Consider the following 22,790-nt stretch of genomic DNA (forward strand, 5'->3'; position numbering starts at 1 on the left):
ATTGCCTAGAGTTCTCTGCTATTGAAAATACTGTAAACTCTGAAATGAAAAAGTTCTAGCCCGTAGAAATTATTTCTTTTCCGAGAAGTTCTGAGTTGATGATATCCTTATTTATTATATTGCCTAGAGTTCTCTGCTATTGAAAATACCGTAAATTCAGAAATGAAAAAGTTCTCGAGTTAAAAATTTTTTTCTTCTCAGAGGAGTTCTGAGTTATTGATATCATTATTTCTTATATTGCCTAGAGTTCTCTGCTATTGAAAATACTGTAAACTCTGAAATGAAAAAGTTCTAGCCCGTAGAAATTATTTCTTTTCCGAGAAGTTCTGAGTTGTTGATATCATTATTTTTTATTCTATTAGCACCACAGGCGCGCGCGATGCGCGTGCTATTTTATTTTTCAATATTACTAATGTTTTCGAGCCAAGCGAGAGAACCAATCAGCGTCGCGGAAAAGAGGCCTTAATATTCGATAAAAAAGAACTTCACGAAGTTAACACGCCGTTTTTAGAATAGGATCATTTTTGCAATTTATCTCGATATTTGAATCATACGCTTCAATTGTCTTTGTCCGGCATTATTATCCGCGAAGAGACTTGTATTAAAGTCGATACCCGACTTCGAGATACAGCTGTCGAGCGAAAAGGTCACACGATGTTACGTGGCGAGACGGCCCTGTCACATATCAGGGTTTTATCAACGGTGCGTTATTGCCATTTTTCCGTCGCAATCTCATGCTTAATTAAAGTAATCACCGGACTTTGGAGCGAAATAATACGTAACGAGAGGCGCACGCGTGCACGCATATATGCGTATACGCACGACTACGCCCGCCAGGCGCAATTCCGCGCGGTTGATTGACAGACGAAGTGCAGTAGCAACATCAGCAGCAGCGGCGATCGCAATTTGCCACTGCACTCGCACTCTCACGTGGACGCAATTAATCCGCGGTGAGACGACGTCACGTAACGTTAAACTCGTTATCGCGCGGGAAACGCACGTTAACCGACTACGATTGCCAGCGAACGTGCGGATAAATATTGTAGTACCGTAACAAAATCTGACGAAACGCCAGATTGATCATCGCATCTGGCCTGTTGGGATATCTATTGAGTACTCGATGAATTTTATTTGTTATGCTGAAGCACAACTTTCCATGCTTCTTTATGCGAATATACACATGCATGTATGGATTATAGGTATTTACACATTTGTCATTTTGTCAAATATATAATTGTGGTCTAACTTAAATTATACATTACACAATCTTGATCTACAGTCTCATTACGAACTTACTCCGTGCACAATCTTGCAGTTATGAAGGGTGGTGTAAAATTTACTGAAACAACACGTTGCAGAGAACGTTGTTTGACGTTAGCGGAGGCTTGAAACCGGCTGTATTCCGTACAAAATGTACGGTAAAAATATAGATCTTCGCTTGCATCATGCGGCCTGCTGGATCGTGATTGCGGATGTTAGTTTTGCATTTTCAATCTTTATAATCCCGACGATCTATAAACTATTTTCTATCCATTAGTTACATTTAATTAATTCAATCTTACTATTCAGTAATACTATTCTATGATATTTCTCTAATTTCTCTGGAAATAATCTTACTGTAGATTTCATTGAAAGCGACGAAGGGAAGTATCGTATTATTTATATCACATCAATATCGCGATATCCATCCATCTCGGATATCCCATTAGGATTATAAAGATTGGAAATTGCCTCGCCTTAATTAACAACAGCAGCATGACGCGATTCGGGGCCCAGATCCGTATAAGTAAAGATTACGCTATCTCGTTGCTGTCGCCAAAGACATACACTTGCTTCGCAGAGTCGCGTTAAGTATTATTTCCCTGGTGCGTTTAATGTCTCTAAAGGACATACTCGGTTTCGATCCCGCGGTACAGTGCCACCCATTGTCTCCCGTTCTGCCTGGTGCTTGTTTTCTTTTCCTCTTCCTCTCCCGTTCTCTTCGCTCTTCGCGTAGTCCTCCGCTTTCCATCCTCTCCTCGTTCCTCTCTCTTTCTCTCTTTTCCGTTTTCCTCGTATCCTCTCTTTCTTTCTCTCTCCTCCACTTCCTCCTCGTTGTCGTTTCTGTGTCTGTCTCCCGGACGGAGGAAGGAAGCGCTCCGGGAAATTCATTTACAGAGACGTGGCACCGTACAGCAAAACACGAATGATATATTTACATGGCGCCGAGGGAGAAACCCGCGAGATGGATGTACTCGGGAAAGGTTTATCGAGCGTTACGCGAAGGGGCGGGAAACGCGAAATGTATTTTTTGAATGGAACGCGCTAATCCACTCTCGAAGCCGCGCACGGAAGTTCGTCCACAGTTTTTGCCCTCATCCGTCCCCATGAATTCTTTCAAGCCGGGTTTTCGCGTGTTTCGCGAAAAAAACGAGCGCGATGTAGGTTTGAGTGCGACTTATGTCGACGTACAACAGATTGGTTGACGTGCATATGATAAAAATGTGCAGGAAGTGTAATTCGTTTTGTTTACATCCGCGTCACATGATTAAAATCATACGTGGACAAACTAGGTGAAATATTACAAATTCGATAGCATTGTATATTATTTATTCACACAAAATAAAAATTATCATCTTGATTGAATTAAGATCGTAAGCCAGCGAGGTTTCAAGTGCAAAAAGAATCCATCTCGTCGGATTTGCGTTCTTGAGCCGCGTTGCAAGGGAGATATTGATCCCCGCGAATATATATATTTATCTCACGCTCGACGCGTTTCGTAAAGCTATAAAAAAAGGAAACGCAAGTACAATATCATACATCGATAATATTGTTCCGCCTTTTATTAGAACCTTTCGAAGTCTGTGCCTTTCGCAGTTCATCCTTTCAGTTATCGTCGGCGCATAGCATCGCTTAATGACATATTGGGTTGTTCGGAAAGTTATTTCGTTTTTTCAAGGAAAAATGAAAGGCGGTTTTTTCATATTTAGAATAAATTTTATTCAGTGATGTATTGGCCATTTTGTTCCACTACCTTTCGCCATCTTTCTGGCAACTTTAAGATTCCACGCTCATAGAAGTCCTTCTCCTTATTGACAAAAAATTGAAGCAAGTGATTTTTGACGCCTTCATTTGAATCGAAGTTTACATTGTTCAAAGAATTTTGTAGAGACTGGAACAAATGGTAATCGGATGGTGCCAGATCAGGAGAGTATGGTGAGTGTGGTAGCACATCTCATCCAAGCTGTAAAAGCTTCTGGCGAGTGACCAAACTTGTGTGTGGTCTGGCATTGTCGTGATGGAATACGACACCTTTCCTATTCGCCAATTCTGGTCGCTTCTGCTTGATGGCAGCATCCAATTCATCCAGCTGACGACAATACACTTTCGAATCAATCGTCTGGTTGCTTGGTAGTAGCTAGAAAAATACGATTCCCTTCCAATCCCACCATACAGAAAGCATGATCTTCTTTTGATGAATATCTGCCTTGGATGTCGATTGAGTAGGTTCATCTTGCCTGGACCATGATCGTTTTCGCTTAACATTGTTGTAAACAATCAATTTTTCATCTCCAGTTATGATTCGCTTCAAAAATGGTTCATTTTCTTCACGTTTCAACAATGAATCGCAGATGGTAATGCGTCGAATCAAGTCAATTTCCTTTAAATTGTGTGGAACCCAAATATCGAGCTTTGAAACGAATCCAAGGCGTTTCAAATGATCGTAAACGGTCGAATTCGATAAATTTAACTTTTCAGCAATTTCGCGTGTTGTTATGCGACGGTTTGTATCCACCAGAGCCTTTATTTTCTCGTCATCAGCTTTAATTGGCCGACCCGAACGTGGTGCATCTTTCAAATCGAAATTTCCAGTACGAAATTTCGAAAACCAATTCTGACACTGACGTTCACTCAATACATCTTCTCCGTACACGGCACACAATTTTTTTCTCGCTTGCACTGCATTTTTACCCTTTCGGTAGTAAAAAAGCAAAATATTACGAAAATGCTCACTTTGATTTTCCATGTTTGATGTGATGCCAAACAAAAATTACTTGACAGATCGCAACATAATAAGATACTAAATGACGTCTGAAATGTCAATTGTCAAAATATAAAACGAATTTGTCGCTTAGAGTAAGGTTAAGTATCGAGGAACGCGACTAACGACATCTCTTTGTGAAAAACGAAATTACTTTCCGAACAACCCAATAGATTCTATCAATATTGTGCTCACATCGCTCATATTTATCGCTAAACTAGTCGCTACTGTATTTTATTGCTTGCTGCAATCGTGCCCGCGAGTCAACCGCCGATGACAAGGCGACGACGTGAAATCCTTATCTTAGCAATAAATAAATTCTATTCTGTCACGCTGCTTAAATTAAGTACAAGTCAGATCGACGTAACGGATTCAAATTGTATGGCAAATAAGTGGATTTTCGGTGAGAAAATATACTGTATGGCTTCTAGTGTGTCATTGGTCGCATCGTCGATTCGAGATAGTCGTTATTTTTGAAAGGCACGAAGGGCGTCTTTATATTCGCCGGAGTTGAGATTCGGCAAGAGATTCGCGCTCTAGAAACAGGAGACATGGCTTTACGTAAACAGACACGAGATTCACTGTCAAAATTGCTCAAAAGATCTCCCGCTACTAATTTTGTGGACGTGCGGCAGGCACGCGGATGTGTCAGTATTTATGGCAAAACACGGAATGGATTCCCTCCACGATTTCGCTCGCCTTAATTCACGCTTTAATTTCCCATGACACCGTGAGGGCGCTCGCTCGGTCTCGCAATTCGGGCCACACCAACGTTTAAGAATAAAGTTTCTGATAAAGACGCGCCTTTATCATATCACGCGAGCTCACGTATTACGGTATTCAACTAACGCGCGCGCATAGCAATTGTATTATTATTTTTTTTATTAATCAAAAAGGACGATCTGTTCTTGTATGCAGTTTATCGTCCGATGATAATTCTCTATCGCGAACAATAGCGTTTTACTGATAAACGTGATGCTCACACAAATAAAAGTAAATAGACGTAAATCATGGAAGTTTCATAACTTTCACGGCAGTGACTTTGCAATGCTATCATTCATGATTTAATAAAATACGATGAGTGAGCTCGCATGTTGAGCGTGCCGTTATCTCTAATCGTTATCGCGAGATTTAGGCGCAATTCGTGTGTTTTTGCGCGTTTTTGCCAATCTTCTCGCATTGATGAGACAAACGAGATGGGACGCAGCGTCTCGGTAGGATGAAACTTATGGTGATTAAGCGCGAGCGAAAGCCTTGGACAGGATGGCGTAAGGGTGATCGCAGAGAGTCTCGTCTTCTCGGCGGTAATAATCGATCCACCCTCTGTCTTCGAGGTGGTGGCGTCGCATGCAACCGCAAGCCTCCACCACCATGTTCGGTAGTGTTTTCTGCGTGATCGTGTTGTTCGAGTCGATGTAGAGCAGCTGAAGCGGGGCGAGTTGCGTCGGCGAGCAGCATGGCACTATCTGGTTCTTCCGTTGCACCACGTCTTTGGTTAACAACTTCTGCAAGCAGGAACGATGTTTTCGCGCTCATTAATAATTGTGGGAATCATGATTTTAGTCGGTAGGACGATCGACACGCGGTTTTGTGATCAATTTCCGGGCGACTCTTGAGTCTGATTCAAGCTAAAATTAAATGAGAGCTTAAATTTATATTAAAATATGGAGAAACTCTGAAAGAGATTTTACAGAATACATAAACGTATATGTAATGAGAATTGAAAACACTGCTCTTTTAATGTAACTTTTTTGAGAGATATATTGTTTATAAAACGAAATAATTATGGTAATGGAAGAGAGGCACGAGTAAAGTTTGAACATGTACGAATATTTCTGTGATATTTGAAGCTTGGAAATTTTTGTAATGTTTTAAATTAATTAAAACTTTTGCGTAACTTTATTAAAATTAATTCATGTGCAGGCATTATCGTTCTTTTCATTTTCAAAAGCAAATATTCGAATTTGTTGAAGTTGAAATAAATTGTATGCTAAATATTACTGATTTTTCCGGTGAATTTTGGTGCTTGAAAATTCTAATAGTGATTTCATGAGTGGCAGGAAAGGAACAGTAAGGGATGAAGAACGATAGAGAACGCGCTTGTGAATACCGTTCTTTTTCGGTCGCCGGCGGGTCTGTTGAACGTAAGAAAGTCATCTCCATTTCGCATATGCAAACGATATTTCTCGCGTCACGCTTCGTACATGGCAGAAACCATAGACTTAAGTTAATGGGGTTTTACGTTGCGTGATAATGGAGTCTTAACGCCCCATTATCGTTACGAGTTGCAAACTATATTACCCACATTATGTGCCGCGGTATAACAAGAGTGCCTCCTCTCGACTTTTATTAACAATTAATGCGGGTAATAAAGGGCGCAGTTACGCAACACGACTGTATTTTTTATGTCAAGTAAAGCGTAAATTAACCGTAAGGGAAGTGCGAAATAATTAGTTCGCTCAGCGTATGTGGTCCTTATGGGATTCAAACCTACGCCCATGTGTGAAATTGTCCATTTTTTAGATTACAAATTTTCGTACTAATGTGAATAAATGAAGAAATAAGGTTGCTCTCAATTAAAAAACTACGTTATAACTAACTTTATAAAATTTGACAAGTTTAAGATACGAATGATTATTTTACGTACTATTTTATCATTAGAACGAAATTACGAGATATCTTTTTTTAAATCGTTAGTTGTCATAACTTCCCGTTATGGCACACCCCGCGGGTCTGCTACCCTTCCATCCTCGGGCGCGGTTTTAGTTGCACCGACTCGGCAGCATGATCCACCCGTGGGGCATTCTGCCCGGTCTCGACAGGGATGCACGGCGTTTTTATTGGACGAGCGCAGTCCAGGTGGGGGGGGGGGTGGCCGAACCTCCTGGGGGCCGGGGCCCACAGGGGGACGTAGGTCGTACAAAATCACCCTTTTTAGCCGGGAGCGTGGAACCGGCGGAGAGTCCTGACGTAATGCGCCTTTTAGTTCCAGGACTCTTTGTGAGCGGTTTGGTTGGTGGGATAAAAAAAAACTTATTTTTCTTACACTAATATGTTTAACCCTAAAGTAAGGAAGGTTATATTGTATAGAGATCCTATAACAGAGGACGATTTCGAGAACGATGTGGCGTCCATGGTGGAGTCCATCCTGAATTCCTTCCCCGAGATTTTCTATTGTTCAAGTTTCGCTCAATCAAAAGTCGTAATCTTAAGGGAACAAGACAAAACTTCCATAAATAGATATTTTCTTTTATTTCTTTGCATTTTAGAAAAACCTATATAATATATTATATTTCGTACATGGATTGGATATAGTTTAGATCGAATAATTTTGTTTATTGCATATTCCACAGTGAACTTGAGATGATTTATTATAAAGATTTTTGCAGGCAATAAGCCCACGCATACATACTACTTCGTAGAACTGTTTGAGCTCTCTATTAATTAATTAGTGCCAATTTATTTGTAAAAATATAGATATGTATATGTATCCGCATCTGTTATAGCAGATACTAATAAAGCACTGTTTTACAAAAGCTCAAAAGCTCTGTATACATATTCGACGCATCAGTTTTACTTATTTAGGACACCGTTCTCACGTCTTCAGGTGGAATCAGCACTGGAGGCTCACGCACAAAACTGAGCAGTTTTTCTAACTTCATCGATTCTAGTTCAGTTGCTTCTTCGTCGGTTTCACTTGGATCCGCAAGTTTGGGGACAGTTTCAGTGTATTCACGATACCTCTGTGAGATCAAAGGTTGAGGTAACGAAATGCAAAGGAATTGTGTACAGCATAATCTCGAATAAAAGTGACTTACGACAGACGTTGTACAATTTGAGAAGATGTTACTTACTTACCATCGCCGACTATTATAAACGGTAGCGCGTAATTGAAAGCTAATTGCGTCAATTTGCTCTTCCGTTTGCTGACAATCTGCTGACTGCATATAGGCCTGTACTTGTTAACATTTAGATCAAACACCGTAACTTTGCCGTCGTTCGATACGCAGGCCAGCACTGTCGAGCTGTACGGTGCCCATTGAACGTCACCGATCGGAACGCCCAGATCAAACATGAACAACGACTCCCTGCAACGTAATGGTGTATCGCAATGAAATCTGAAATCTGTGTCGGGGATGTGCAACTCACGGTCTCTCGTCTTCCCAGATTTTGATTCGCCAATCGCCGGAGCTGGCGAAGGTGCTGGAGTTGAACTTGTTGAAGACTATCCGGTACACTGGCATGGTGTGCGCCTCGTGATACGTCCTCATGTAGATACTGCTGTACGCCGTATTGCACTTGTATATGGTACCCTCTTCCGTGCCTACCAGGAAGACGTTCTGATCGGCAGGATGAAATGCCATGCACATCCCACACCCTGAATTCAAACGGAATTCACGTAATCACGTAACACCTGGAGGAGACGCGGTAAACACCGTTCATCATTTGCCTGGGATTACCTTTGAGCGTGATCATCGTGCCGTCTGGTCCCGGGATAGGCGGTCGATCCAGAAATAACGTCATAACGGTGGTGAGACCGAGATCGTTTTGATTTAACACCCAGTGATTTATCTTGCCGTCGATACTGACGCTGAAGAACGCCAGATTTCCCTCTTCCGTGTCAGGCGCCCAACAAATCTGTGGTCAGTACGATTCTTTTAACGTTCTTCTCGTTGAGGCTCTCGGGGAGATCTCGGTTGGCGCAGAATAATACATCAAAGTTAAAAAAAGTTTCGACAGACCTCCCATACCAATCCCCCGTGCTTCTGCACGACGTCGCTGCTCTTGTATTGCGGCGCGGAGGGCGGTAACATTACGTTATAAACCGCTACTGACCCGTCCACGGTACCTAAAATTATTAGCGCAATGAATCGTTTGTATCTCTAAATATTATGTGCCGACATATTATTTTTTTTACCGATGACCAGAAGGTGAGGATGCTGGGCGTTGAAGTCCAGGCACATCACGGGAGACTCTGTCGGACAAATCCATTCCGGATACGACGGATTCTTCAAACTGAATAAGCATACTGTACCGTTCGTTATCGCACTATTAAATGACACTGTAATGACAATGTAAGAATCTGCTTGTAAAGCCTGAGCATTGTGAGGAAATAGGAATACGCGTGCTCGCTACCGACATGTTCCAAAGGCGACCGCGAAAAGATAGTAATACGTGGTGTTGAAGCACATGTCCGTGATGTCATGCTTCTTAGTTTTCTCGTAAGAGAACTTCTACAGAGGTAATAAGGATCCTTCTTCGTCCTTGAACTCATCACTAGGATCGTTCCAGTATCTATAATCTAACGGCAATTGAGGAAATGTCGGTGAGGAAGCCCGTCTCCTTCAGTATTACCGTCACGCAGGGATCGGCATCAACGATATTTTCAGTAATATTTTCAGCTTTGATTAACAATTATTTTGATAATCAGTAATCAACTTCGAGAAATTTATTATTAATTGATTAATCAGTAATCAAGATCAACAATTTTTTAATTGCTCGATTAATCAGTAATCAAAATAAACAATTTTTCAATTACTCCAGTAATCAGTAATCAAAGTGAAAGTTTTTAATTATTCGATTAATCAGTAATTATAGTATAAAATATTTTTGTTACTTGATTAATTAGCAATCAGAACGTAATAATTTTAATTACTTGATTAATCAGTAATCAGACCGAAACATTTTTCAATTATTTCATCACTCAGTAATCAGTGTCAGACGTTCCTTGATTATTTAGTTGATTTTTTTCTGGATTATTTTCTTGATTATTTAAGTAGTTATCAGCGTACAGCACCAATTCCATACAGAAAAAAATGAAATTAACGCAATATTTCACTATTTAAATTATTTTTTAATCAGTCATAAAAAATCCTACTTCAACTAATTTTATTAGAAAAATATTGCGTTGAATTAATTTTTTTCTGTATATAATTGCTGCTGTACGCTGATGACTTAAATAATCAAGATACTTAAATAATCAAGAAAATAATCCAGAAAAAAATCAACTAAATAATCAAGGAACATCTGACATTGATTACTGAGTGATGAAATAATTGAAAAATTTTTCGGTCTGATTACTGATTAATCAAGTAATTAAAATTATTACGTTCTGATTGCTGATTAATCAAGTAACAAAAATATTTTATACTATAATTACTGATTAATCGAATAATTAAAAACTTCTTCACTTTGATTACTGATTACTGGAGTAATTGAAAAATTGTTTATTTTGATTACTGATTAATCGAGTAATTAAGAAATTGTTCATTTTGATTACTGATTAACCGAGCAATTGAAAAATTGCTTATCTTGATTGCTGATTAATCAATTAATCGGGAATTATTTTTTCCTGTTAAATAAATAATTAAATACTCAAGTAATATTAATTTATTATTAATATTTTGCCGATCCCTGCCGTCACGGTAAGTTTCGCTTTTTTAAGCGAAACCGTGATCCAACAAACGTTTTGATTAGTTTATTCGGAAACAACAAACGATTCCGTATCGATTAAGCCTATTTTGAAACAAAAATTGTAATTTACCGGCTATCTTGACATTAAAAATTGTTTTCGTATTTACATAGAAAATATTGTCTAACAAATGTTTTAATTAATCTAACAATCAACAACAAACCACTAACAAACGATTCGTATAAACAAAAATGTTTAAAGTCGAAGTTGTCCGGCTAACTTTATTGAGGTAAATTACTAAATAAGCTTGTAACTGATGGCTTCGGTTCTCTCATTGCATTAATAAAAAAAGATTCCATCTGACGACTAATTTTTAATTTTTGTTTAATTTTTAATTTTAAACCTGTTCGGACTACGTTTGTTCAATTGACAGTACTATGAGCCATGTTTCAAAATTCGAATATGAGAACGTTATAACAAAAAAGTAAAGGAGCAATTTTATCCTTGAAAAGCAAATTTTGTAAAGCAAATTTTAACACACGAGTTTAGACAAAAATATTCAGACGTACATTATTAATTATACGAACATGTCAGAAATTTGACTTCTAAATTCAGTGATAACGCACAAAGCGAAGGAAGTTTTTTTACCGAACAAATAGCGAGTATTGCCACGTACCCATACAGCACAAGATCGTTCTATGATCATTCATAGAATAATATCGGAGAATGTTTAAAATATTCTCATATAATGCTTCAGAGTTTCTGTGAACCTTCCATGGAACATTTGAAGTAGACAAAAACTCATATTCTCTGAATGTTCTATAAATATTCTGTAGCATATTCTATGAACATTTTGCGTATGTTCATGGACTGTTTCTATATATACACTCTAAATAATAAGTGTTTAAAATTTAAAACATTTATAAGTGTTGGGTTTGTTGTTGGTGTTTAATTATATTACACGCGTAAGGTGTTTGATTTTCTACTTAATTGAAATTTCCTGCAAATCCTGCAAATGTTTATGTTTTAAGTCTAACGAATTTGTTGGCGCGTAGTGGATGAATTGGTTCCTAGAGCGAGAGATTACTGCATCTTAGTCCGACCATCAGATTATATTTAATATAATTAAATCGCGGTACACTGGGAATATCTGATAATCTGATGGTCGGATTAAGATGCAGTAATCTCTCGCTCTAGGAACCAATTCATCCACTACGCGCTAACAAATTCGTTAGACTTAAAACATAAACATTTGCAGGATTTGCAGGAAATTTCAATTAAGTAGAAAATCAAACACCTTACGCGTGTAATATAATTAAACACCAACCACAAACCCAACACTTATAAATGTTTGAAATGTCAAACATTAATAAACATCTTGAAAACGGCGACAACGAAAGTATTTGAAATTTTAAACACTTATTATTTAGAGTGTATATATAGAAACAGTCCATAAACATACGCAAAATGTTCATAGAATATGCTACAGAATATTTATAGAACATTCAGAGAATATGAGTTTTTGTCTACTTCAAATGTTCCATGGAAGGTTCACAGAAACTCTGAAGCATTATATGAGAATATTCTAAACATTCTCCGATATTATTCTATGAATGATCATAGAACGATCTTGTGCTGTATGAGTAGATCTAAAAATGGACTGCGCGATTTCTCTATTTTTCGTGTACGAAACGAGGTCCTAAAAAATGAGGGAGATAGCAAGTGGCCGCGGACGTTTTTTGCCTCTATCTATAAATCTGATTGGTTAATAGTTAGTTGCTAAGGAACGTAATTGCTAGATCCTGACTAGAAAAAGACAGATATATATTAGCCGCGGACGCTATCTATCCTTCTTGCACACGTAGACACACTTTTGTTTTGCATCGCGCACTCCATATACTTTAGCTCTATGTTGTAACTATTGGTTTGCAGCGCATATCGATTCCTGGGAGTGTTCTCATTTCATGCCAGAAGCCATTTCATATTGCTAGAAAGCTTAATGAAGGGTTTGATCAGTAAAGGACATCAGGTCGATATAAACAGCCCATTTCCACAGAAAAAATCCAATCCGAACAATACCAATATCACAAATTTGACAATGCTATCATTATTGAAATTAATATTATATGCAATTTTAACAAATGAACTATCCTAAATATTAAAAATAAAACGGACAAGTAAATCCTATTCTAAAAAAGGCGTAACTTCTTGAAGTTCTTTTTTATCGAATATTGAGGCCTCTTTTCCGCGACGCTGATTGGTTATCTCGCTTGGCTCGAACTTCGTGTGGCTTGAAATTTGTGTTGCGAATGTCAAAATGTCATAGTGGCTGACAAATTTGTATTGATGAAACACGATGAAATAAATAACACCTTTAAAGCCTTTTTTAGAATAGGATTTGTGTTCTTTATTATATAATAAATAATAGATGAATATTATTATTCGAACACATTATTAATATTGAAAAATAAATAGCGCGCGCATAGCGCGCGCCTGTGTTGCTAGTTTTATGTAAAAAACAAACACTAATTCATATTTTAAAAATAATAGAATTAAAGTGAAAATTCAAATAAAATGATTGTCGTGAATAAATGAGGATTTCATTATTGCAGTACTTGAAATGAAATAAAACAACATCCTTTGCACTGTCGTTTGTTAACAACAGTAGCATGTGATTATATATTATCGCAGCTCGTTTGCAGCCAGCCAAGGATATCAAAAATTTGACTTCAAAATTCAATGGTAATGCATTAAACTGGAGCATGTCTTTTTATCGAACAAACAGCATGTGTTACCAAACAGTTTAAATCCTTGCCGAAAAAGTTGACGAAAAGTTGTCTTAGTAATTTCAATTTTCAACTGTTCATAGTATCCTTCGTCATTTTTTTCGTCCTTGTCAAGAAATTGTAATAATTCTAAAGCTTGTAAAAATAAGAAAGATAATAATGTTTTTATCTTTTCCATTTTTATGCGCCCTCGACATTTGCAATATTCTAACCGAACGATTTAGAAGCCATGTGAGTACTTAGCAGCAAAAGCGAACGACTGTCAACAATGCTACCAAAGAAGAATAACGGCAAACAGTACAAAAACATTCTGCGGAAAACGAATGCTGCTTAAACATTGTATCCATCATTGCATACGATTGCGATAAACCTTCTTCACTACATCATGCATGTAGTTACGTTATACATGTAAGACCAATGAAACGCAGATATGACAGTGGCATTCCGTTTTAAGTCTGGCGCATGTTGTCGTCGTGATTGCACAGTTTTATATACGCCATTTTGCACTTTTCAATATATGTTTTTTACTTAATTATTTTTAATATTGCCACATGAAGAAGAACAACATCGAACACCCGAATATTAAGAAAACTTAAAAATTAAGAAAAATAATACAAACTAACAGATAGCAGAATCCAAATAACTTCACAAAACGTGGCCATCAGTCTTCCATGTGTCTCAAATCTGAATTTACGCAAGAGTTCATAAAAACAAAACATGCGGGTGCTGCCGATGCTAGTTGTGTCGCTATTATGGCTGTTGGTTTGCAGTGCATATCGTTTTCTTGGGGTGTTTCCGCATCAAGGCAAGAGCCGCTTTAATATGCTGGAAGGTCTGATGAAGGGTTTGGCCGATAAAGGGCATCAGGTTGACATAATCAGTCCATATCCACAGAAAAAACTCTATCCAAACTATACCGATATCGCAACATTGCAACTACCTGTAGAATTATGGAACAATATGACGTATGAATTTATGCTACAAGTAGTAGTGGGCCCGAATCCAGCAAAAGCTGTCGCGACAGACGGTGGTACTGAATTTTGTAAACTCCATCTGGGGAATCCGGTAATACAAAACATAGTGCGCAATCCGCCAAAGGATCCACCCTACGACGCGATGTTTATGGAGGTACGAAACATTATGTTGGTGCATATTCCCGGAAAATACTTTACAGCTTCATAACGAGTAAGAATCCATCTTATAATTACCATGGAGAAGAACAATTTTTCCAAAGATGAGCGTAACAATAAAAAGGATGCGTTCATTCATTAATAGTATAAAACGTATGTAATAACAGCAGGTTTTCATGTAGTTGTTGTAAAATTTATAATTTACTTCTAACGTAAACCTTCAGTGCTATTTTACTGGTGAATATCGATATCTATTATCTATAACATAATTTACAAATTCCCGACTCATTGTTAACGTATAATAGTAATTCAAACTTTTAAAAGCAACTGCAGTTTTTCAGATAGCAACATAAATGTATTCTGTTTTTGTCAGCTTTTTGGTGCACCTTGCTTTGGAGCCATCGCCCATTTGTTAAACATACCTCTGATTGGAGTCAGTACGACGTCACTACTTCCATGGCTTCATGAATTAATCGCTCAGCCCGAGAATTTGGCCATCGTGCCGAATAACTGTGTGAATGTGATCATTCCCATGAACTTGTGGCAACGTACATACAATGTTTTCTCCTTTATCTACTCTAAGCTGTACTTCACCTACTACACAAGCTCACAGGACGATATAGTGAGGAAGTACTTCGGGCCGAATCTGCCTAGCATCCGGAGTATGAACGTGGCACTGATCCTCATTAACTCTCACATCGCTGTGAATGGGATCCAACCGATGACACCTGCTCTCGTCCCAATAGGCGGAATCCATATCCGAAAGGACGATTCGCCATTGCCTCAAGTATGAAAGTTCTCTCGACATCTGAAGCTGTTTTCACTTTTGCTCACTCACGCGTTATCACTAACAAAACTATTGGGTAACTCTCGGCAAGATTTGATAACATTCTTGCCTTCCTCTCTCTCACTTCTCGCAAATACCAATGACACTACTTTGCGAACAAAGGATACAATTGAAATGCATCAACCTATTCTACACCAAATTGTTTTGCGTCTCATGTGAATTGCATTTGGAAAATAGAAGAGAAACAAAAACAAGAGATTGCCATGACTTGCAGCGCGAGTTTCATCATTTTTTAATTCAAAAGTGCACTTACATTGCACGTGCATTTAATTTTGTTTCATTCATCTTTCAGCTAATTCCGTAGTTCCATGGTTTTCTCCGTTTCTGTTTAACCTTTGTGCAGAAACCATTTGGCATGGGATGCAAGAGCATTTAATAATCCTTCCTTTACAGGAATTAAAGAAATGGATGGACGATAGTAAAGACGGTTTTGTGTACTTCACCTTCGGCTCGATGGTACTGATTGAAACGTTTCCGCGCAAAATCCTCGATGTGTTTTATGCCTCCTTGGGCAAGATAGCACCTGTACGAGTTCTAATGAAGGTGCCGAAGCCGAAAAAGTTGCCGCCTGGGTTACCCAAAAATATTCATACGTCCCCTTGGTTGCCGCAACTTAAAGTATTAAGTGAGTCACATCATTCATATTTAATCAATTGATTAAAATAATTATGTATTGTATTAATTAAGTAAAACAAGATTATAATGTAATTTCATATACATTAAAAGTTTTCATTATTAAATGAATTTCTATACTAGCCACGTGTAACTACTATTTCATATAAATCGTATGAAACATGCAAGTTGTTTCTTTTACCCGGATTATTTTGTAGACATTACGGAACCTTACTTGAATCAATACAATGTTGTAGATCATCCCAATATAAGAGCCTTCATTACTCATGGTGGGCTCATGGGTACCCTTGAAGCAATCACTTATGGTGTTCCCATGATTGGAATTCCTCTATATGTCGATCAATATAACAACATCGATGCTTACGTCGCGAAAAACATTGCTGTGAAACTGGATGTCCATAAGATGACTGAAGAAGACATGGATGCAGCCTTGAACGCGATCTTGCACGACCCGAAATACATGTAAGAGAATATTATCTTATTATCTTATGTATTAGCATATATACAAACGGTTACAATAAGTTGTGAATATATGTTATTAACACTATGGTGTTGCGCACTTTATATCTTGCACTTCCTACATAATAGGTATGCAGGATTAAGTGGTACAATTGGCTGTAGACAGTTTATCATTTTTTATCTAACTTTAGTGCTCGCTATGTACATACAGGGTGTCCCAGACCTACCGTATCACCGGTCAATGGTAGATTCCTGATGTGATTCTGAGACGAATGTTCCTCTTGCAAAATGTCGAGGGTGGCGTAGTTTCGGCGCTACAAAGGATTTGGTAGTTATCCTATCCTTGTGTAGAATTTTCCCGCGTTCAGTGACGGGGGGTCGAAGGGGTCCCGCGTATCGCGCACACTTCAATTTGATCTTAATTTTTCACGGCTGTTCAAATTGAAGTGTGCGCGATACGCGGGACCCCTTCGACCCACCGTCACTGAACGCGGGAAAATTCTACACAAGGATAGGATAACTAACAACCCTTCGTAGCGCCAAAACTACGCCACCCTCGACATTTTGCAAGAGGAACATTCGTCTCAGAATCACCTGAGAAATCTGCCATTGACCGGTGATACGGTAGGTCTGGGGCACCCTGTATATTATTGCTATCTTGTATTTGTATGGTTTGGTTTCGTCGCCATCACCTTTGACTCTCTGTCCTGATTGCTATTTGATAATATGACTTCTTTTGTCTTCATTTTTAGAGAGAATATTAAAAAGGTGTCCCAAAGATTCCACGATCAACCGCTTAGCCCTGTTGACACCGCGAATTACTGGATCGACTACGTGATTAAATACGGCGACGATGTCTTACGATCGCCCGCCATGGATTTGGCCTGGTGGCAAATATACCTCATCGATGTGGCCGCGTGTCTGTTGCTTTGCGCGGCAGCCATTATTACAGTGGCGGTGTTCATCATACGTTTCATGATGAAAATGATAAATAGAAATCATCAGAGGTTGTTACATTCGAAGAAGACTAATTAGCTGCGTTTATTCGAGAGAAGTATTAGAATAAAAGAAACAACATTATGTAATGATTCATGGAAGGCTATTAAGTTTTAGCAGATTCCTATAGGAAATTATACTATTAGAAATATTTATTCCATCATATGCTAATATAATATACTATATAGTATATACAAAAACAAGTAAAGGAGTTTTTATTCTGCGCAACCAATAAAACGAATTCTGTGTGCTACAATCCTCAATTTGGGGAGATTACGATTTCTGAGGCGCCCCGATTTGACCGTTGACTCTTCATCTATGGGCCATTACAAAGTGAATTTGAAGAGTGACAAAAGTCGATTTTCCGCTTAGTTTCCTAGTTAAAACGTTATTTAAATAGTAAAGATCGCAAAAGTTTTTACTGTATATCTCCGAAAATATTGATGTGAGGAAAAAAAGTGTTAGGCAAAAAATGGAACCACTGAAAAACTCTACAAAAAAGTTATATGCATATTTATTTTACATAAACGCTTTATTTTGGCTGTTGTGTTAGAAAATAATAATTTTAACGGTAAAACTGCTGTTTAGGGGACCCACCTCCGATGACCTTGACCTCGACCTTGACATATGTTGTGTAGGTCACTCAGGAAAGTGTTCTCTATAACATATGTCAAGGTCAAGGTCATTGGAGGTGGGTCCTCTAAACAGCAGTTTTACCATTTTCACTTATAAAGGGCTGGTATTTTTCCATTGAAATAAATTTTGGTAAATATGAAGAAGAGCTCCTTACCGGGATCCGTGCCGTGTATGTACCAGGTGATCAAAATCTGTATGGTAAAATCTGTTACACTAGCTCCAGCGGGGTAGAGGGGCGAAGCCCCTCCCCCCTCCCCGCCCACCCGCGTAGCGGGCTGAAAACCGCGCATGCTCGGTCAGTGTGTGCTACGCCTGTAGGCTAGTAGATTGTCGGTATGACAGATTTTCTTACCCCGAAACTATCACTTTTTAACAATTTGTAACTTTGGTTCTAGTTGAGAGCGACGATTTTAATTTTCAAATTCGTGTTTTACGCACTTAAATGTATTAAAAATTGTTATTTTTTACATAACAGGAAAATAATAGGTTTATAAAAAAAAATGCATATCACCTTTTTTATAGGGTTTTTTAGTGGTTTCATGTTTTGCTCACAAATTTTTTTCCTCAAATCAATATTTCCGCAGATATACAGTAAAAACTTTTGCGATCTTACAATTTTGATAAGGTGTTTACTCGAAAACTAAGCGGAAAATCAACTTTAGTCACTCTTCAAATTCGCTTTGTAATGGTCGATAGATGAAGAATCAACGGTCAAATCGGGGCGCCTCAGAAATCGTAATTGTGCCCTCAATTTTGTCGGAAATTCAACATCCCCTAAAACGTTAATATTGACCTCTATATGTACCGGAGTGAGTGTGCCTATTGAGATAGAAGTATTTGAAATCATTTGTTAATTGAAAATTAAGAAATGGTGCACTATTGTAATAAACAATTGTAAATCCATGATTATGCTGGTGTGTTAAAGGCCCAATGTTTTTTAATAAAGGTAGTAAACCTGTGCCTGACGTCATCTTTATGCGATAGACCAATCAGATGATACTAGAAAGATACAAAGATTCATCAACCAATCATTCGTCAGTTCCTTCGTGATTTTAAGAAATTGTAATACTTCACAATCTCTTGTAAAAAGAAGAAAGATAATAATGTTTTTATCTTCTCCATTTGTATTTGCTTTCGACATTATTCTAACCGAATGAGTTATTAATCATGTGAGTGTTTGCCAGCAAAAGCGAACGATTGCCAACACTGCTACCACAGAAGCATAAAAGCAAACAATACAAAAACATGGAAAACGAATGCTGCTTAAATATTTTACGTCCATCGTTGCATACGATTGCGATAAACCTTCACTACATCATGCATGTAGTTAAGTTATACATGTCGGACCAATGAATCGCAGATATGACAATGGCATTCCGTCTTTAGTCTGGCGCATGTTGTCGTCATTATTACACAGTTTTACATTCGCTATTTTGCACTTTTCAATATATGTTTTTTACTTAATTATCTTTTAAATTGCCACATGGAGAAAAACAACATCGAACACCCGAATATTAAGATAAAGTGAAAACAATTAACAAAAGTAATACAAAATAAAAGATAGCAGAATCCAAATAAATTCAAAAAACGAGGCCATCAGTGTTCCATGTGTGTGAAATCCAAATTTGCGCAACAGAGTTCATAAAACCAAAACATGCGGGTGCTGGCGATGATACTTGTGTCGCTATTATGGCTGTTGGTTGGCAATACATATCGCTTTCTTGGGATGTTTCCGCATCGAGGCAAGAGCCGTTTTACTATGCTGGAGGGCCTGATGAAGGGTTTGGCCGATAAAGGGCATCAGGTTGACATAATTAGTTCATATCCACAGAAAAAACTCTATCCAAACTATACCGATATCGCAACTTTGAAACAATCGATATCATTATTGAACAATATGACGTATGAATATATGTTAAAAGTAACAGTGGGCCCGAATGCAGCAAAAGCTATCTCGACAAAGGGCGGTACTGATTCTTGTAAACACCATCTGGGGAATCCGGTAATACAAAACCTGGTGCGTAATCCACCAAAGGATCCACCTTACGACGCGATGATTATGGAGGTACGAAACATTATGTTGATGTATATTCCCGGAAAATACTTTACAACTTTATAATGAGTAAGAATCCATCTTATAATTATCATGGAGAAGAACAATTTTTTCAAAGATGAGCGTAGAAATAAAAAGGATGCGTTCATTCATTAATTGTATAAAACGTATGTAATAACAGCAGGTTTTCATATAGTTGTTGTAAAATTTATAATTTACTTCTAACGTAAACCTTCAGTGCCATTTTACTGGTGAATATCGATACCTATTATCTATAACATAATTTACAAATTCCCGACTCATTGTTACCGTATAATAGTAATTCAAACTTTTAAAAGCAACTGCAGTTTTTAAGATAGCAACATAAATTTATTCTGTTTTTGTCAGCTTTTTGGTGCACCTTGCTTTGGAGCCATCGCCCATTTGTTAAACGTACCTCTGATTGGAGTCAGTACGATGTCACTACTTCCATGGCTTCATGAATTAATCGCTCAGCCCGAGAATTTGGCCATCGTGCCGAATAACTGTGTGAATGTGGTCGTTCCCATGAATTTGTGGCAACGTACATACAATGTTTTCTCCTTTATCTACTCTAAGCTGTACTTCACCTACTACACCAGTCCACAGGACGATTTAGTGAGAAAGTACTTCGGGCCGAATCTGCCTAGCATCCGGAATATGAACGTGGCACTGATCCTCATTAACTCTCACATCGCTGTGAATGGGATCCAACCGATGACACCTGCTCTCGTCCCAATAGGCGGAATCCATATCCGAGAGGACGATTCGCCATTGCCTCAAGTATGAAAGTTCTCTCGACATCTGAAGCTGTTTTCACTTTTGCTCACTCACGCGTTATCACTAACAAAACTATTGGGTAACTCTCGGCAAGATTTGATAACATTCTTGCCTTCCTCTCTCTCACTTCTCGCAAATACCAATGACACTACTTTGCGAACAAAGGATACAATTGAAATGCATCAACCTATTCTACACCAAATTGTTTTGCGTCTCATGTGAATTGCATTTGGAAAATAGAAGAGAAACAAAAACAAGAGATTGCAATGACTTGCAGCGCGAGTTTCATCATTTTTTATTTCAAAAGTGCACTTACATTGCACGTGCATGTAATTTTGTTTCATTCATCTTTCAGCTAATTCCGTAGTTCCATGGTTTTCTTCCGTTTCTGTTTAACCTTTGTGCAGAAACCATTTGGCATGGGTTGCAAGAGCATTTAATAATCCTTCCTTTACAGGAATTAAAGAAATGGATGGACGATAGTAAAGACGGTTTTGTGTACTTCACCTTCGGCTCGATGGTACTGATTGAAACGTTTCCGCGCAAAATCCTCGATGTGTTTTATGCCTCCTTGGGCAAGATAGCACCTGTGCGAGTTCTAATGAAGGTGCCGAAGCCGAAGAAATTGCCGCCTGGGTTACCCAAAAATATTCATACGTCCCCTTGGTTTCCGCAACTTAAAGTATTAAGTGAGTCACATCATTCATATTTAATCAATTGATTAAAATAATTTTATATTGCATTAATTAAATAAAACAAGATTATAATGTAATTTCAAATACATTAAAAGTTGTCATTATTAAATGAATTTCGAAACTAGCCACGTGTAACTACTATTTCATATAAATCGCATGAAACATGCAAGTTGTTTCTTTTACTCGGATTATTTTGTAGAAATTACGGAACCTTGCTTGAATCAATACAATGTTGTAGATCATCCCAATATAAGAGCCTTTATCACTCATGGTGGGATCATGGGCACCCTTGAAGCAATCATTTATGGTGTTCCCATGATTGGAATTCCTCTATATGTCGATCAATATACCAACATCGATGCTTACGTCGCGAAAAACATTGCTGTGAAACTGGATGTCCATAAGATGACTGAAGAAGACATGGATGCAGCCTTGAACGCGATCTTGCACGACCCGAAATACATGTAAGAGAATATTATCTTATTATCTTATATATTAGCATATACAAACGGTTACAATAAGTTGTGAATAACATATTGTTGCGCACTTTATATCTTGCACTTCCTGCATAATAGGTATGCAGGATTAAGTGGTACAATTGGCTCTAGACAGTTTATCATTTTTTATCCAACTTTAGTGCGCGCTATGTACATATATTATTGCTATCTTGTATTTGCATCGTTTGGTTTCGTCGCTATTATCTTTTACTCTCTGCCTTGACCTTGAGTGCTATTTGATATGAATATAACGTCTTTTGTCTTCATTTTTAGAGAGAATATTAAAAATTTGTCCCAAAGATTCCACGATCAACCGCTTAGCCCTGTTGACACCGCGAATTACTGGATCGACTACGTGATTAAATACGGCGACGATGTCTTACGATCGCCCGCCATGGATTTGACTTGGTGGCAAATATACCTCATCGATGTGGCCGCATGCCTTTTGCTTTGCGCGGCAGTCATTATTACAGTGGCGGTGATCATCATACGTTTCATGATGAAAATGATAAATAGAAATCATCAGAGGTTGTTAAATTCGAAGAAGACTAATTAGCTGCGTTTATTCGAGAGAAGTATTAGAATAAAAGAAACAACATTATGTAATGATTCATGGAAGGATATTAAGTTTTAGCAGATTCCTATTGGAAATTATACTATTAGAAATATTTATTCCATCATATGCTAATATAATATACTATATAGTATGTACAAAAACGAGTAAAGGAGTTTTTATTCTGCGCAACCAATAAAACGAATTCTGTGTGCTACAATCCTCAATTTTGTCGGAAATTCAACTTCCCCTAAACGTTAACATTGACCTCTAC

At 38.0% G+C, this 22,790-nt stretch overlaps 3 protein-coding genes across 3 annotated transcripts; 2 read left to right on the plus strand and 1 right to left on the minus strand.

Annotated features, from left to right (window-relative positions):
- Positions 1 to 7,200: 7,200 nt before the first annotated feature.
- LOC105287122 (dynein intermediate chain 2, ciliary) lies at positions 7,201 to 13,719 on the minus strand. Its single transcript, XM_026969602.1, is given in 9 exon segments — positions 7,201 to 7,700; positions 7,703 to 7,764; positions 7,876 to 8,109; positions 8,171 to 8,399; positions 8,482 to 8,659; positions 8,764 to 8,870; positions 8,940 to 9,083; positions 9,162 to 9,364; positions 13,715 to 13,719. Coding segments are annotated over 9 exon segments (1,260 nt in total). The 3' UTR covers positions 7,201 to 7,602.
- On the plus strand, positions 12,978 to 19,041 carry LOC105282451 (UDP-glucuronosyltransferase 2C1). Its single transcript, XM_026968121.1, has 5 exons — positions 12,978 to 14,347; positions 14,723 to 15,136; positions 15,590 to 15,821; positions 16,066 to 16,291; positions 17,041 to 19,041. Exons 1-5 carry the CDS (start codon positions 13,937 to 13,939, stop codon positions 17,321 to 17,323), a joined length of 1,566 nt encoding a protein of 521 aa, XP_026823922.1. The 5' UTR covers positions 12,978 to 13,936; the 3' UTR covers positions 17,324 to 19,041.
- Positions 19,042 to 19,359: 318 nt separating this feature from the next.
- LOC113561599 (UDP-glucuronosyltransferase 2C1-like) lies at positions 19,360 to 22,734 on the plus strand. Its single transcript, XM_026968107.1, has 5 exons — positions 19,360 to 19,985; positions 20,361 to 20,774; positions 21,229 to 21,460; positions 21,705 to 21,930; positions 22,237 to 22,734. The coding sequence occupies exons 1-5, from the start codon at positions 19,575 to 19,577 to the stop codon at positions 22,517 to 22,519; spliced, it is 1,566 nt and encodes a 521-aa protein (XP_026823908.1). The 5' UTR covers positions 19,360 to 19,574; the 3' UTR covers positions 22,520 to 22,734.
- The last annotated feature ends 56 nt before the right edge of the window (positions 22,735 to 22,790 follow it).

The sequence above is a fragment of the Ooceraea biroi genome, chromosome 1 (assembly GCF_003672135.1).
Source record: "Ooceraea biroi isolate clonal line C1 chromosome 1, Obir_v5.4, whole genome shotgun sequence".
Lineage (NCBI taxonomy): Eukaryota > Metazoa > Arthropoda > Insecta > Hymenoptera > Formicidae > Ooceraea > Ooceraea biroi.